Source organism: Gavialis gangeticus, unplaced genomic scaffold (assembly GCF_001723915.1).
Source record: "Gavialis gangeticus isolate Ggan-Ray unplaced genomic scaffold, GavGan_comp1, whole genome shotgun sequence".
Taxonomy (NCBI): Eukaryota; Metazoa; Chordata; order Crocodylia; family Gavialidae; genus Gavialis; species Gavialis gangeticus.
In genome coordinates, this window is record NW_017729019.1 from 4,892,937 (window position 1) to 4,909,007 (window position 16,071).

At 53.3% G+C, this 16,071-nt stretch overlaps 1 protein-coding gene across 2 annotated transcripts in view; it reads left to right on the plus strand.

Moving 5' to 3' along the window:
• CSF1 (colony stimulating factor 1) overlaps positions 1-11,985 on the plus strand; it is a 17,790-nt gene extending 5,805 nt beyond the window's left edge. The window contains exons 2-8 of one of the 2 annotated variants that reach the window (XM_019513871.1): positions 2,304-2,366; positions 2,959-3,138; positions 4,100-4,280; positions 6,678-6,805; positions 7,523-7,578; positions 8,159-8,214; positions 9,213-11,985. In XM_019513871.1, the coding sequence (XP_019369416.1) occupies positions 2,304-2,366; positions 2,959-3,138; positions 4,100-4,280; positions 6,678-6,805; positions 7,523-7,578; positions 8,159-8,213 (663 nt within the window). In that variant the 3' untranslated portion in view covers position 8,214; positions 9,213-11,985. Of the gene's footprint in view, positions 1-2,303; positions 2,367-2,958; positions 3,139-4,099; positions 4,281-5,627; positions 6,806-7,522; positions 7,579-8,158; positions 8,215-9,212 lie in introns of both variants that reach the window. The other variant, XM_019513870.1, reaches the window with a different exon arrangement.
• Positions 11,986-16,071: the final 4,086 nt, after the last annotated feature.

A 16,071-nucleotide genomic window follows, 5' to 3' on the forward strand; every position in this document is an offset into this window, starting at 1 on the left:
CAGGGGCCAGGGGAAGCTGCTCGATGCCTGCCTCAGCTGCCAGCGGTGCATGCTGATGGGAGGGTGGTACTTGCTGAGGTGGGTGCCTGGGAGTAGCGAGGCTGCTGTTTATGCCAGGGAACTGTGGCACCATTGGGACAGACCAGGTGCCCCAGCTGGGATGAGTCTGTATGCTCCAGGTGAGCAGGCATGGCAGGGCGAGCTCCCCAAGCAGAGCACCACGCGGAGAGAAACAGCCCGGGCAGGCATCTTTCAAAACAAGGGGGAGGCAGGTGCCGCGTGGAGCCGAGGGAAGCGGAGACATCTCCCAGGGAGGTCTTGTGCCCGGGAGAGATGGGGCTTTGCTGTGAGCAGGAATCAGCTCTATCAAGCCGGGTGGACTGGATTGTTGGGACTGGGCCATGAACACAGAGCAGCCAGAACGAGAAGCAGAGAAATAGAGCTGGGCTGGAGCTGTGCAGCTACCCGCTGCTTTCCCTTTCACTAGTGGCGGGGAAGGATGGAGAGTGGTAGCAGTCAGGAGAGAGAGGAAGGGACGGAGGGAAGCAAGGAAAAATCAGTTGTGTGTTAATCCATCCTTCCCAATGCATCTCTGTCCCGCACACGCTGTCTCTCCCCACTCTCTCTGTTGCTCTACTCAGCCTTCCCCACATACGCTGTGTGCTTGTCTATCCACTGTCTGTCTGTCCAGCCACCCCCCTCTAATCTTCACCATGAGGGCAGGCAGGCAGGCAGGCAGACGATGACTGTGTAAGGGCATAGCTCATAGGCAGACAGATAGAGAGGTGTGTATGGGGATGGATAGATAGAGAAGTATGTAAATGGAAGAGAAGCAGCTGGAGGGGGGTGGTGCAGTGCTATTTTACTTTGAGAAGGGCCTTGCTAGCACACTTTTCAGGGCTGTGGGCTGCGAGCAGGTGCCAAGTGGCGTAAGCTCAACTGAACAGAGGTCACTTGAATTTTAAAAGAGAGACAGGTAATGCTTAACCTCGGGCTCCACATGCTGCTGCCACTTCAAGAGTGCTCAGCTTCCATGGCAGGAGCCAGGCTGTCGATCCAGATGTGGTGCTGCCAGTCAAAGGCTTAGGTTACTAAGCCGGGGCTGCTGCGTTGGCACAGGTGCCCGTGTCTCAGCGCCTGCCACATCCTGAGCTGAGCTGAGCCCTCCTTCCGGCAGCTGGTGAGCCATCCCAACCATCGGGCACAAAGATTGGAGTCGGGTAGTTCAAATGAAACCTGCTGGTTTCTGGGCTGCCAGAGGTACTTTCCCTCTGGCATTCTTCAGGCTGGTGCAGTGATCGCAGCCCCACACCCCTCCTTACCCACGCAGCCTCCCTGGCTCTGTTCCGAATAAATGTTTTCTAGTAACCTCCCGCTCACTGCAGGCCTGTTTCCCTCTGCAGATAATGAAGCAATTGTTCACAATAAGACATGCTCTCCTGGCAGCCCTATCCCTTCTCAGCCTGAAATGCAGGCTCCAAATCATTCTCTCACTCCTCAAAGGAGCTTTGCCTTCTGAAACAGAAAACCTCTCCGGCTCAGGGGTCCTTTCAGACACAGAGAGTCCTGCGGCTCTGGGACCCCCGTGAAGTCGTTGTGTAAACTGCTGACTCAGCACGTGAAAGAGAAAGGGGAAAGGAGAAAGGGGATTTAATGGTTTCTTCTGCCCAGGCATCTCCTTGTTTGTTTGGGGGAAGATTAGGAACAATCCCAAGATGACGTTCTCAACCGGGCTACGCCTGTTCGTAGCACAGTGCCGCCTACCTTCTGACTGCTTTGCCTCTGGACCGTCTGAATTGCACAGAATAAATGCATCGTGCCGTTTCCACCTTCTAGCACTATGGATCCCAGAGCATGTCACAGAAAGCTCTTTTCCCCCTAGGGAGAGGAGCGACAGCTGTGGGAGCAAGGGGCAGAAAGTCCAGCCAGGATACATTTGTCTCTTTATGAGATGGGCTGTCCCCTGCAGGGTGTGTGCAGAGTAGGAGTGCCGGCTGGGTTTGAGATCCACGTGGATACCCAGAAGTGATTGCTCCTTCTGTAGCTGAGGTGATGAATGCCTGTGCCAGGTATGCAGCACCTCAAGAGCTGAGTCTGCACTGCTAGCGAGCCCTGCTGTAGCATGCCTGGGGCTTGGAATATCAGGCCGTTGACTCTGGTTGCCCCGTGGGGCAGTGGGTCCTATCCAGAATAGCTGGGCTCATCCTGCGCCGCAGGGTCTGTGAGGCCTCAGACAGATCTGGCACCTGGTTAGATGGAAGTGTGAAGGAGCCGCTGTCTAACCTGGTGGTTCTCTGTTGCAGATTGACACACAGATGATGAACGCTTGCAAGGTCTCCTTTGAATACATTGATGAGAAGCAGTTGGTGAGTGGACTTTATCTGCTGCTTGGAGCTGAGACAGGCCTCATAAGGTCACACTGTAGTGCGCATGGCAGCTAGGGACCGGCTACGGTGAATGGTGGTCAGGGAGGAGGTTAAGCAGGTCTCTAGGGGACTAAGGGTTTGTGGCTGAAATACCTCAGCTGTCAGAGATCTGGGTTTAGGTTCCAGCTCTGCCGCAGACAACCTGTTTGAGCTTGCACAGTCACTTAATCCTTCCATGCCTCAGTTTCCCACCTGCAGAATAGTGCTGGTAATCCCCCCCTTTTGGCCATTTAGCAAACCCATGAGTCTCTTAATAGCTGTATATCCAGGACTTAGCCTGGTAAGGTCCCAATCATAACTGGGTTTTGTAGGTGTCACTGTGCTGCAACAGAAACCTCTGGGGAATTTTATACCTTTCATCATGAAAAATGCATCTGTTTGGGGTCACCCACTTTCTGAAACACACCTGACAGCTCCTTCTACAGGGCCCCTCCATTTGGGTCAGGTGCAAATCAGGCTATGCAGGTGTGCTGAGCTGCATCGTGCACTTGTATAATGGACACTAACCTGTTGATTTTTTTTTGCCTCCCAGAACAAGCCGATCTGTTTTGTCAAGGCAGCTTTCCCACAACTGAACAATATCCTGGATAAAATGGTGTACAAGAAGAACTCATCCAACTTTGAGAAAGCAAAGAACGTGAGAGACATGTACACCAAGATCGATGAGAATGAAGAAATATGCATTGAGGAGCAGGACGAAGAGGAGAAAGAGGTACCTCCGGATACCAGGCTCTATCGGGGACCAGGAGGAGGGCACGTGGCCCTCAGTGGAAGGGAGCTGCTTGGTTTCTTCTGGTCCCTGAAGCAGGGAGGATGTCTAAGCCAGGGAAGGGACAACACGGGGAACTGCAGGGGCCATGCCCTTAACCATGAACTGTGGTCACTATTGGACAGGAACGATCATCAAATCCATGCGGAGCTAATTAAGAGAGGAGCTGGACTTGTGGGTGGATGGTTAGCAGGATCCCAGCCTGGCAGATGAAAGAGCAGAGCCGAAACCACAGAGCTGGGAAGATTCCCAGCCAGTCCAGCTGTCTGCTAGAGCCTCCCGTGTGCAGAGCAGTGGAAGTGCTCAAGAGTCTTTGGAGGTCTTGAGAGACCCTAGAGCCATCCTGCTGGGTGGGGGTCTCTGAGCAGCAAGGTGTCTTGGGCAATCCTAGGTGCAAGCTAGTTCCCAGTTTGTGTGGACATTACGAATAACAGGACGCTGTCAATGCTACTTAACCTCTTGCGCGATGGGCTGCGCTCCCAGCTGCCTCCATCAGGCTTCCTCTGCCTGTGAGCTCCCCTGCAACCTGCACTAGGCAGGAGTCACCAGAGGACTCGGGGCACAGCCGGACCCCTGGGCAAACCCAGCCCAGCCATGTTCATCTTGCTGGTGTTCTTCTGCCTGCATTTGCTGCAGCCTAGTGCCCAGTGGGTGAATGGTCCCGATCCTGCTCTCCCTGGGGGACGTGGCAAAACTCCCTTTGGTTTCAGGGAGAGCTGCGTCAGACTCAGTGGGCCTGATCCTGCTTTCCCACCACTGCCTTCCTGGGGGTTCTGTGGGGAGAGTCAGGTCATACTCTGGATGTGGCGCTGATTAATGTTTAGGAGTCAGTGCAAGCAGGGCGATAACATTGTTTCTGCCATCTGGTCCATATTCTGGTTTCTGAGCCAAGTTCTCTCATTAGCTTTCCCAGGCCTGCGTGAAGAAGTTCAGTACCCCTCCCGAGGAGATGCTGGGACTGGTGAAGAAGTTCTTCTCCAAGGTCAAGGACCTCCTGGACCAGAAGGTAGATTTCAGACAGGACTGCAGTGATACCTACCGGAAGCTGTGCTCAGCCTCCAAGAAACAGGAGACCTCATCACTAGGTAAGGACCCTAGAGCAGCTTCTTCCCTCTGAACGCATGTGCATGTTGTTTGCAGCTTTTATGGATGCATCTGTCTGATGTGTGTGTCTATGTGTGCACATGGGTTTGCACACCCATAAGCATTTGTTTCCACACATGGGCTTTTCTTGACGTTTCTGGGCTGCATTTGTCTGCTTGCACCTCCCTGGGTGGAGAGATGTGGGAGTGAACATTCACAGTGCACACCTAGGTATATGCTGCTACCATTGCTTCTCAGAAATGAAGCTCAAGGTTCAGTTCAAAGGAAGGTCCTCAGCTGAGGGGGGATGGGCTGGAAGTCTCTGCCTCCCTTTGCTGCACATTTAGGGCTATGTGTTTGGCCGTGTTGATGGAGGATGACGCTCTCGTCTCTGCTATTTCTGACTTGAACTGAAACCAGGAAGTTCAGAGGCAGGTGCAGATATTAGCAGCATGAAAACCCTTCCAGCCAAACCGCAGAGCTGACGCAGGTTGGGCTGCAGGCCTGAGGCCTGGGCTTGAGACAAGAGCGCAGCACTGGGAGTTGGAACGCCTGGATTCCTCTGCCACTGACATGCTGGGTGACCTTGGCTAAGTCACTTCACTGCTCTGTGCCTCAGTGTTCCCCACCGGGGGGACAGTGCTTCAGGCCTCCCAGGCAAGTTGCAGGGCTGCCTGGCTACCCCTTGGGGAGCACTGCCGTGCTGGAGTGGAAGAGGCAGCGTTCTCCTCTGTGCCGCCGTGGGGTCCATGTTCCATGTTGTATGTTTGCATGCTTACCACGAAGCAGCTGTCATCCATCATCTGTGTTCATCACAAGCTGGGACTGTCCTGTGTCTTGTCTGAGTCGAGGGGACGATGGGAAACTAACAGCCCCTCCCTTTGGTCCTGCTGCTGGGCCCCCTGCTGCTGGCGACAACCTGAACCTCAGATCCCTGCCGGATTAGGGGCTGCCGTTGTGAGGACCATGCCAGCCTGTTCGCTCTGCTGCCTTCCCTCTGTGCCCGTGTCCCTGCTCACAGGAAACAAGCACATCTCCTACTAACCACTAATTGCTCCATCCACCCAGCTCACAGGCTTCTTCCCTGACTCCCTGGGCGGTCTCATTTTACACTCCTCCGGGACCCTCCCCTCCCCTCCCCATGGCCTGTCCCCGCTCTGCCCAATGTTGTGTCCTAACCCCTCTTTCTGGGCTCTCTGAGCTCCATATTGTTTTGGGCCCCTTTCTGTGGCTCTGGCATCAGCCTGCCCAAGCTCAGGCTTTGCCCTGGGACAGGGGGAAGGGGTTGTCCCCTGCTCTCTCTGGAGGCTGGTGACTCTATGGCCCTTCTTTCTCTCTGGTTCTTTCAGGTGTGGCTGCCCAGAACTGCAACTGCCCTACAGCAAGCCCCATCCCTGGGCGACCCTCAACCTCTCTCCCTCCAGCCTCTGTCACCAAGCCCTTCCCTTCCACTGTAGCCCGCCAAGGCAGCGAGGAATTTGCTGCCGGCACCCACCCACCACACAGCCTGCCTGATACCCTGCAGACTCCCACCAAACTAGATGGCAGCATCAGGCCTCAGGCATTCAGGAGCACACACAGCAGCACAGGTACAAGAGAGCTCCTGGGCCCCTGGGCTGGCACGTCTGCTACCACGTCCTCACCACCTGCAGAATCGGAGCCAATGCCAGCATCACAGGGACATGGGGATGAGTCCACCAGCAATGAATCCCTCCAGGACCCTGCTGAAGCTGTCAGCCAAGAGCCCCCTAGTACCAAGGGCTTCTTCATCTCTCCACCTAGCTCAGCTCCTGATGAGAGGATGCTACAGAGGGATGAGAATGGATTCCAGGATCCTTTCCTGTCCACCAGAGCTGGGAGCATGCAGCTAGGGCTGGTTGGGCATGGCAAGCTCATTTCTGCTTCACCTAATCCATTGCCTGTCACAAAAAGGCTGCATACCAGGGCAGTGGAAGATGCCACCTCTGCTGCCCAGGCACCCACAGAGACAGAGCCAAGAGATCACTCGATGGAAGCCAGCAGCATCGATGCCACATCCAGCCCTGCCCCTGTCAGCGTGGAGGCAGAGGATGCCTTGGGGCTGGCCTATGCTGACAGTTCAGGAACGCCCCTGCTCAGCGAGCTGTCACTTGGCCCAACTCTGAGTTCCAAGGAGCCAATCTCAGTAGCGCAGCATCATTTCTCCAGGATGGCAGCCACCACTGACATCCCAACCCCTCCTGAAAAGCACCCCTGGGAGAGTCCTTGGCACCCAGCAGGGCAGGGCAGAGAGCCAGGCACACAGCACATCCCTGAGAAGAGAGTGGGGGGAAGAATTCAGGGGCTGTCCAGGTTCAATGAGCCTGATGACAGCATGGCAGGGCCTTGGGTTGACTTGAACTTCATTCCTCCGAACACAGACCAGCGCAGGAAGGAGGCGAAGCTCAAAGAGAGCAATTGGGAGCCCCTGATATACACGCTGGCAGTTAGCATCCTGGCAGTCCTGCTGGCAGTGGGAGGCCTGCTCTTCTACAAGCATAAATCCAGGGTAAGATCCCTACCATAAATCTGCTCCATAGTGCAAAGGACTCCGTGGTACTGGCATGTAGGAGAACAGCTGTTCTTAGCAGCTGTGGGGTACATGGCACAGGCCGGTGGGCAGGAGCAGCAGTGCTAGCTCATGGGTTAAGTATGCATCACCTCCTTCCAACTCTTCACTATCAGCCCAAGAGCTGGAGGCACCTTGGGAGCAACCCACTCTTCAATGAACACGTTGAATTGGGGTCCTAGTGCTCAGAGCAGAGACTGGGTGTCAGGACACCTGGGTTGTGTTCCCAGTTCTGCTGCTGACTTCAGGAGCTTGCTCCCTGCCTCGATTTCCCCACCAGTGAAAGGAGATGGCAAGATGCTTGGAGGTGCTGGGGGAAGGAGGGGCAGTGCTAGAGAAGGGCAGAACTGTTTGGGGGGCTGTGACTGCAGTGGGATTTGGGCCAAGGTGGGGAAGGGTGTTTAGTGATGCACTGCTGGGCAGGGAGTGCCTCCCATTGCAGTCCCCTGCCTGCCTCCACCCATATTCCCTATCCCCAGCTCTGGTTAGCGCTGAGGACTCTGTCCCCCAGCATCACTGAGGACACTGCCCAGTGGAGGGAGTGAGGGGAAAGGACCCACCCAGCAGCTCTTCTCATTGAGGCAGCCTGGCCCCACTTCACTCCTGACTTCCTTCCAGCCCCTGTCTCAGTGCTCATCCTCTGTTTCCTTCATGCAGACCTTGGAAAGACAGCTGCAAATGAGAGGGAATGACCTGGAACAGCAGGAGGGAAGGTAAGAGGCTGTGGAGACTCTGTGGCATGGGGTATACAATCAGGAGATGTTGCTTTCTGGGCATGTAGCTCCTGAGGTGAAGAGGGAGGTGAGGCTTATTTTTCAGATGCAGTTCCAGGGGTAGCTTGGAGGCAGTATAGGCAGCTGCCGAGGTGCCTAGCTAGGGTCTAAGCTCTGCAGTGGTTCACACTGTGGCGGGAGCGGTTCATACAGTGGTTCAAACTCTGTCTGGAGCCCTGGAGAGACCTGATCTATTAGGTCCACGGCACGGATTTCAGCTCGGAGCATCAGTAATGGGATGTCACACAGTAGCCCTCCCCTTCCCTCCCCTTTGACACAGTCCCACGGCCCAGTAACCTGCTGGTGAGAGCACTCGTGCAGGAACAGCCTGGGCTGCAGGCCCTTGCTGCTGAGAGCTCAAACCCATGTCTCTGCCTCCCCACGAATTCCTCGCCATCCTCACCACCAGGTGACAGAGCAGCAGGGAGGATTACAGTGTCACACCTCTCCTCCCTCTGGCTATCGCTCGGCCTCACCTCTGGCCTCCGTGTTAACCCTTGGGCTTTGCTTCCCCTTGCAGGCTGCTGCATGAAGCACAGGCCTGTCTGGAGCTGCAGGTGCAGAGAGAGCTATGAGGTAAGCCCCCCCACTTCCTCCCTCCCTATTGCCAGGGCCTGTGGCACAAGCTTGGAGGAGAATGGGAGCCTATTGTGAGCTGATCCCCTGATGCCCAGCCAGCTGCTAGCAGGTTCCAAGTCACCTAGGGATTGTGCAGGGACTGTAGCAACAAGGAATTTAATTAAAGCCATCCAGTGGCTAAGGACTGTATCCAGCCCTGGCTTATGTGGGTGTAGTGCCATTAAGTGGAATAGGGAATAGCAGCAGTAGCTCACGCCCGCGAGCTTCTACGAGAGAGAAATTGGTTCCTCTTGGCATGTGACGCTGCCCTGACAGCGGCTCTGTGAAAAGATACTGCCGAGGGGGATCAGGTCAGTTGTTGGGTCTGCGCTGAGCTCAGTCATGTTAGCACAGCAGTGCCGATGGAGCTGGTTACCAGGTGCCAAGGAGTGACCCATGTTGAACTATGAAGCCATTACTACTGAAGGTGGGCAGGGAAGGAAGGGCCCCGGGTGTGCTCTCGGATCCCAGAGGTGCTTGCAGGGCTGTGGGGGGAGGTCCCCTTTTTACCTACAGATTGGACCCGTTTGATGTGGAGTCACTGACTGGCAGGGAGCCAGTGTCACACACTAGTCCTCCCCTTCCCTCCCCTTCGACACAGTCCCACAGCCCTCGGCCCCTGGGTTGATCATCCCCTTTACGTATGCACTTGTGATCTCCGGGGCTGTCACTACAACCCTGCTTTGTCGCTTCACTTAGGCTGGTTTCAGGTTAGTGCCACTGGGTCCATGAACAGCATAGACAGTCGTGTCGCCCCAGGGCTCGGCGGCTTCCCCCGAGGGGGCAGGCGGCTTCTGGCAGACGTGCCAACTAGAGTAGCAACCAACTTCTTGCTCCCTCAGCCTAGGGCATAGCTGAATGTGAAGGCTCACCCTTCTGCGGGCATCCCCTGCCCCACCATGGCTCCCTACAGGGGGGCAGTGCATCGGGTTCACGTTGTCTCCTTTCCCTTCCAGCTGGGCCTCTCTCGTCATGGGCAGCGAAGCTGTGTGGGGCTTGGACTCCCTTCGCTTCTTGAGGCGGGGAATCTCAGCACTGTCTGGAGGAAAATCTGCACTAGCTGGACCCCACCTTCATCACCCTGGTGATGATGAGGCTCTCTCTGTCTCTTGCTCTTGCTCTTCCTGTCTCTGAAACATCATCAGGAAAAAAACAAGAAGGACACTAGCTACTTCTGGTACCGGAGCCCAGTTTCCATGTTGCCACAAGCCCCAGCGAACTGCTCTTCTTGCCTTGTGCCAATGGAGGAGCCGGGGTGGCCTCGAAGGAACGGGGGACAGGGCCCCCGCAGACCTGCTTTGGGAAGGACAGTGGCTTGCTTCTGATGAGGCAGGCCTGGAATCGTGGTGCCGGCGCGCTCCACGGCACAGAGGGTCTGCTGACTCCAGAGGGACTTTCTTGCCATGTAGGATAGCCTAGTAGTCACTGGCTCGGTCCAGGCTTGGCGGTGCCATGGAAAGCTCCGTGATGAGGCATGCCTGGGCAGCAAGGGAGGACTGCGCTGCGTCTGCCTGCTCACCATTGCTCCCAGTATGCTCCTTGCCAGTGACTCTGGATCCCAGGTGGATGCTGCAGATGGGAGGGACCAGAGGGCAGTAACCTGGGCTCTCCTTGTCCTTCCTAGATTGGCTCCCTGGTGAGGGTGAGGAGGGGGATTAGCGGCTTCTTGCTAGGGCTACTCCTGCCCTGCCACCTGTCTATGAGCTGAGCCTGTCTGTCTCCTGACCCTTCGCTCTTACCGCCCCAGCATGCCGCAATTTGGGATGATCCCCCCCCTTCGGATGACCGCCAGCTGCCTGTTGGGCAGATCACCCCCTTCAGGATGCCATTAGCTACATGCATCGGCCAGTACATCCCCACCTGCGTGTCCCCTTTTTGCCCCAGAGCTGCCGTACCTGGGAGCTTGGTTCTAGCTGTGACAGGCAGTGTTTGCTTCATTCCTTCCTTCATGCCCTGGGCTGGAGGCCTTAGGGGGCAGCATGGTGTGTTTGGCTTCCTACTTGCTGGGGCTCCCATGCATGGGGCTGGAATGCAGCAGTGTGGTGCATCGCACCCCCTCCCTCATCTGCCCCGACCCCCACCTTTCACTGAGAGGTTGGGGCCTGGCAGAGAGGAGAGGGGACTTGCACCCCATTGTCCTTGCTTCCACTTCCCTCTTCCATTCCCAAGAGGTGCTGGAGACCTGGCACTGGGAGAGCAAACTGGCTGATTGAGCTTCCAGTTTCCAGCCCCAAGGGGAAGCCAAACCTCCGCACTGTGAATACGCACTGCTTTGCCTGTGTTTCTGCCCTGTGGGCACCTGTGCAGGACATGCCAGAGGTAAGCAACTGCGGGTGGCCTGGCTCAGTGCCCCTGTCCCGTGCTCTGGGCCCCTGCCTCTTCCTTCTGGATCCTGTGCCTCTAATTCCATCCTTCTGCCTGTCCCTGGCCAAGGGAAACCTGTTCCTGGTACTCTGCAGCCAGTTAGTTAAGGACCCCGAGCTGGCCTCGGGCTGGTAGAACAGCCTTAATCATGTTTATGCTTTAATGTATTGGATAAATTTTATCCTGTAAAGTATTTTATTGGAGGGTGCAAGCGTGGCCAGCCATGGGTGCGGCGGGTCAGGCCCTGCGTGTGGAGCAATAGACATGAGCTGGTCTCATGTCATGGACCAGATTTTCATGACTGTGCTTTAACGTACTGAATATGTCTTATTTTCTAAAGGACTTTTTATCCAGTAATGTGGGTGCAGCAGGCACAGCCCCAGGCTGGCGTTTGAGCTCGCGTGTGTATCTCACTAGGGTCACGTGGGACTTGTACACTGCCAGGGTATCAATGCACCTTGTGGATGTGGCAAACCTGTGGTATGTGATAGTGATCTGTGCAGCTCAGGATACAAGCAGATGTCATCCTGATCTGAGCCAGGCTTTAATCCTGTGTATAGCCCCCTCCCAGCTCTGCTGTTCTGATGATCAGGAGCTTTTCTAGCCCTCAGCGGCTGGGGGTCTCTGCCATCTCCGTTGCATAGCTGGAAGGGGTTAAGTCACCTGGCCCACACTGCACAGTAAATCAGTAAGTCAAAGCCAGGATTGGATCCCAGGACTCCTTACTGCTAGACCAGGTGCAGTAGGCCACTGGTCTCCCATTGCACTGTTAAAATATCCCTGTCCCTAAATCCTGGTTATTCAGTTTGTGGAGGCTGCTTCTGTCAATGATGCCCCCAAGAGTGCCCTACCTGCACTGATTTCTGGTTCCCCTCTCCACTCCATTCAGAGTCCTCTCATGGCCTCTCCAAGTAGGAGGATTGCCCTTGCTGGACCTTGCAAGTTGGCCACCTTCATGCCAACTTCATCTCTTCTCCAGGACCCTCCACCAGTCCATGTCAACTTGTATGAAGGCCCAGGGCCTCAGGGGGTGCAAATCAGCCTAACTGCAGAAGTGTGCTGATTTACTGCAGAAGTGTGAAGATCTGGCCCCAAATCGGAAGCTGGGGCCATGTGTCATAGCCTCTGTGTTTTATGCTACCCAAAGGTAGAAGGGTATCTATTTAAGCCAACTTTTTTATTATTCACAGTATTAATATTTTAAGCATATTTATTAACTCCAAAGGTACAAGCCATTCCAAAAGAGCAATGTGGCACGTGACTGGAATGAGATACACACGCAGCTCAGGTATCCATGGCACATAGGGTGTTTTTACACGTGCTCCGGGGGTGGGGGTGGGGGGCGCTTTAATTAGAGTGTCTCAGAGAGCCACTCTAATTAAAGCACCCGCAGCGTCCCCGCACTTCAGAATGGTGATGGGGGTGCTTTACTAAAGCTTGTCAAACGAGCTCTATTTAAAGTGTCCCCCACCCCCATTTTGAAGCGCAGAGATGCTGATACATGAGATGTGGAGGCTGGCATGCTAATTAACATGCTCCAGTAGACTCAATTAAACAAGTTTGCTCCAAAGTGCTGTAATTACAGTGCATCAGAGCAGCCTCGCGGCACGTCTACAAGCACCCACAGGAGTCTAATCTTACATGCTCAGGTTAATTCAGACATTAGTCCACTGACCTCAGTGGAGCGATAGTGTTGTAAGCAAGATCAGACTTGCACCAGTTAATACCACTTTCTCACTGGTGGGCTGGATCCTCACGAGGTCTAAGTCAATGGATGTGGCAGTAGACAGCTCTCCACTGACTTCACGCCAGCTGAGAATCAGGCCCTAGCTGCCTAAGCTGTGGCTGCTGCACTGAAGCCAGGCACCCCGTCACGTTCTTGCTCGTGTATTAGCCGATCAGAGAGTAGCTTCTGATTTTGGGGGAGTTACTGTTTGGTTCAGACTGTCGTTTTTTTTTTTTTTTTTTTTTATACTTTGAAATGGTGAATTATTTTATATGAAGTCATTAAAAAATAATGTTTATTTAAAAATAGAGAATGGCTTGTATATTTAATAATAAACACGGACGTGTAGCACTTTTTAACCTCCGCTTGGAGACTCGTGTTTTTCCCATTGCTAAGTGCCCACTTGGCTCGGTAGACAAGGAACATGGGAAGCAGGCAGGTTATGTTGTGAATGGGACCAGCTGAGGTGCATTTACATCAGGAGTTCCCTGGGGCAGGGACTGTGCTGTTCTAATGCCGTGGTTTTCAACCTTTTTAGACTCAAGGTACCTCTTAACAGGCTTGAGGCCCCCCTCGGAAAATGCCAGCTCTTCGTTTCCACTCATTTTTTGACTACAGAAAAGTACTGGTAATGGTTTTAATGCTATAGATTCCTTTTTTGGGAATCTATAGCATTATTTCCTTTCTGGGTTTATCATGTGAACTGTGTTTGCACACCTAACAGTACTAAAGTGCATCCTATGGCACCCTAGAAAGGATCTCAAGGCCCCCCAGGGTGCTATAACCCTCTGGCCTCATGCAACAGACTACTGGTGCATGGCCGGGGCTCTTGACTACCCCAGTGCAAACTGATCATAACTGACATGGTCAAGGCATTTGTTCATCAGGGCATAAGACAGTCTCTACCTATTCCAGGTCTGGTTGAACTGAAATGAGGGAAGATTATCTGGGGAGGGGCTTCCTCTGAAGCATCTGTGCTGATGACTCTCCAAAATAGGAAACTGGATAGAAGATCATTGGGAAACTGGATAGAAGATCTGGTGTATCAACTTCTGTGGTCCTCAAGGGGCTTAGATGCCTGGATGACAGACAGATACAGACAGAGGAGTGTGGTGGTGGGGGGGGGAGCTGACCAAAGAACATAGTGCACAGAGGGACTGATTAGACAGAGCCTGCTAGAAGATGCCAGAGAGGCAGACAGATGTACAGAGATATGGAGACAGCGCTGACACAATACCTGCTTCCTGGATAGCCCAGTACAGGGAGCCCTGGAAGCCCCTCTGCAGGCACTGGCCTTACCTCCCAGGCAGCCTGTCGCTTTTCCCCTCGGCCTTTCCAGCACGGGCCGACACCAGAACTGTCCTAACGGCTTGAGCTCCAGAAACCAGCCTGCTCCCACCCAGGGCAATCCACGTAGAAATGAAAACCAGCAGGCCAGACCAGAGTGACGGATCTGAGGCCAGACTGACAGATCCAGGCAGGCACTGCCGTGGCAGCTGCATGGGACACCAGAGCTTCTGCCTTTGATTAATTGCTTTAACAGCCCCATTAAGAGTGGGGCCAGCAGGTCTCTGCTGACTTTGACCTCTTCCTGTTGACATGTCCCCATGCTCAACAAACCACGGATGAGAGTTAAGATTAGCATCCTCCATTCAGGCCACTGGGTTATCGAGTCCTGTTTCCTCCTGCTGACAGTGGCCTACATGTGATGTTGCAAGGGAAGATGAACCTTGAACCTCCCATCCCGCCTCTGGGGGGCTTGATCTGCACCCACAGTATTCAAAGAGGACCGGATGGGGCTTGCAGATTATCTGGGCAAAGCTGTGCAAATGGAGCCATGGGGATAACACCCCTCCTGAATTCGGCAGGCAATTCTTGTGCATGGGCCTGGAGTCCCCTGGAGTATCTCAGCATCCAGAACTACTGGGCACATTCTGAAAGGGTCAGGGACAAGCCTCTTAAACCAAAAGTAAAAATATTCACTCACAGTAATTGCCTTAATGACTTCCTGTAACCACAAGTTCAAGCACAATGTGAAGAGCTGTTTCCTTATATCAGGACTAAAATTTGCAAGGACTGAATTCTGCCATGTAATTGCTTGTTCCCCATATGTGGGATAAAACAAAAGGGAGCCACTTAGCTACCATCATTTTTCATACTTAGGATAAAGTTTCCTTTGTGGCAGATGAGATGGGAAGAGAGAGATTTTTATCTTGCCTTGAAGCCTTAGAGTTTGAATGTAGATCAGCACTCCCAGAGCTCAAGGGTATTATGAACTGGGGTTTTGGTTTGTAGCTCTCTGTGATGAAGCACGCCTTGGAAAGCAAAGGGTTAACCTCAGCTCAGTTTTCGCCTACATTTGCACAGGATTTTAGGGGAGAACTGTGTAGGATCCTTTTCAACAGTTTGTGAACCGTCCAGGAATGCTTACAATGCTGTGCATCTGTCTGGCTCCTTCCCAGCTTTTCCTGGCTTATTCTGATAAACAGGATCCCTTGAGGACCATCTGCTGAGTCATCCGTGCTTCCTTCCCACTTCTAAGAGTCAGAGGGTTGGAGACCCTGATCCTCATGGATATTTATATGGGCCTGGATCCCTTCACTGCCTTTTCAGGAACTGCGACCCACTCCTTATGTGGCTAGTCTTCCACAGAAGTTGCAACGTAATTGTAGGGGAGAACTGAAATGTTAATGTTAGACCACAGAAGTCTTGAAACTGGGATTATGTTCTTCAACATAAGCCTGAGCATAACTGAAGCAGAGACATCTGCCTGAATATACAGACAACCTGAGACAAAAGCCCCTTGGATAGAATTGTGGCTTCCCATTCATTATAATAATAAAATTTTGCCCTTGAAACCTAACCCAGGCATTAACTACTCACCTATGAATGCTTTAGTGGAAGTACTAAGTGAAGATGCTGCCATGGATTGTGGAAGATGTTGGAGCAGGATGCTGTGATCAGCACCCTGCTGTCATGGCTACTTGGGTGGTATGTGTGAAAGCTGAAGAACACCAATCCCCATCTGGTCCAGACTGAAAGTCACCCCCATACCATTCTCAGTGATAAACAGGAGACGAGTCCCCATCCAAGGTATGCAGTTAGAAAACTTAGTGCTTCCTGAGAACTGAAACCACTTCCCACATGCTCTTTGTTTGCAAAAATCGTGTCTGTCTCCTGTGCAGCTGCAAGGACTTACATGTCTACTCCACCCTGATGTCTCCTTTGACCTAACTTCAAGCAACAGTAGGAATAAAGTCAGTGGGACATTGAAAACTTGTGGATAGAGTGATGGAAACCAGCCTATCTCCCTTGAAGAAATGCAGTTTCAAAGATATTCAATACCAGAAGAAGCCTAGTCTGGTCTGACCTTTTACAGAGTGCGGGTCAGAGTTTTTCGGCCAGTGATTCCTGATTTACATCTTCTTTGTATCTCACAGTGAGTTAAAGCAATGTCGCAAAAGGTACTGGATGGAGAAGACTGAAGGGAGTGGGGAGGTTGATGAGACAGTTTTGCACAGTTGCCTGGTACCTTCCAGGACTTTGGGTACTGTCGATTCCTATGCTAGAAGGAGCTGTTGCGACCATTTAGCCTGAGCCATGTGCAACACACTCCAGAGAGCCTCACCCAGTGATGTCTGCATCAAGTCATAGTTTCACAGTAGCTAGGGTCAGGAGGGACCTGAACAGATCATCTAGCCTGACCCCCTGCCACAGGCAGGAAT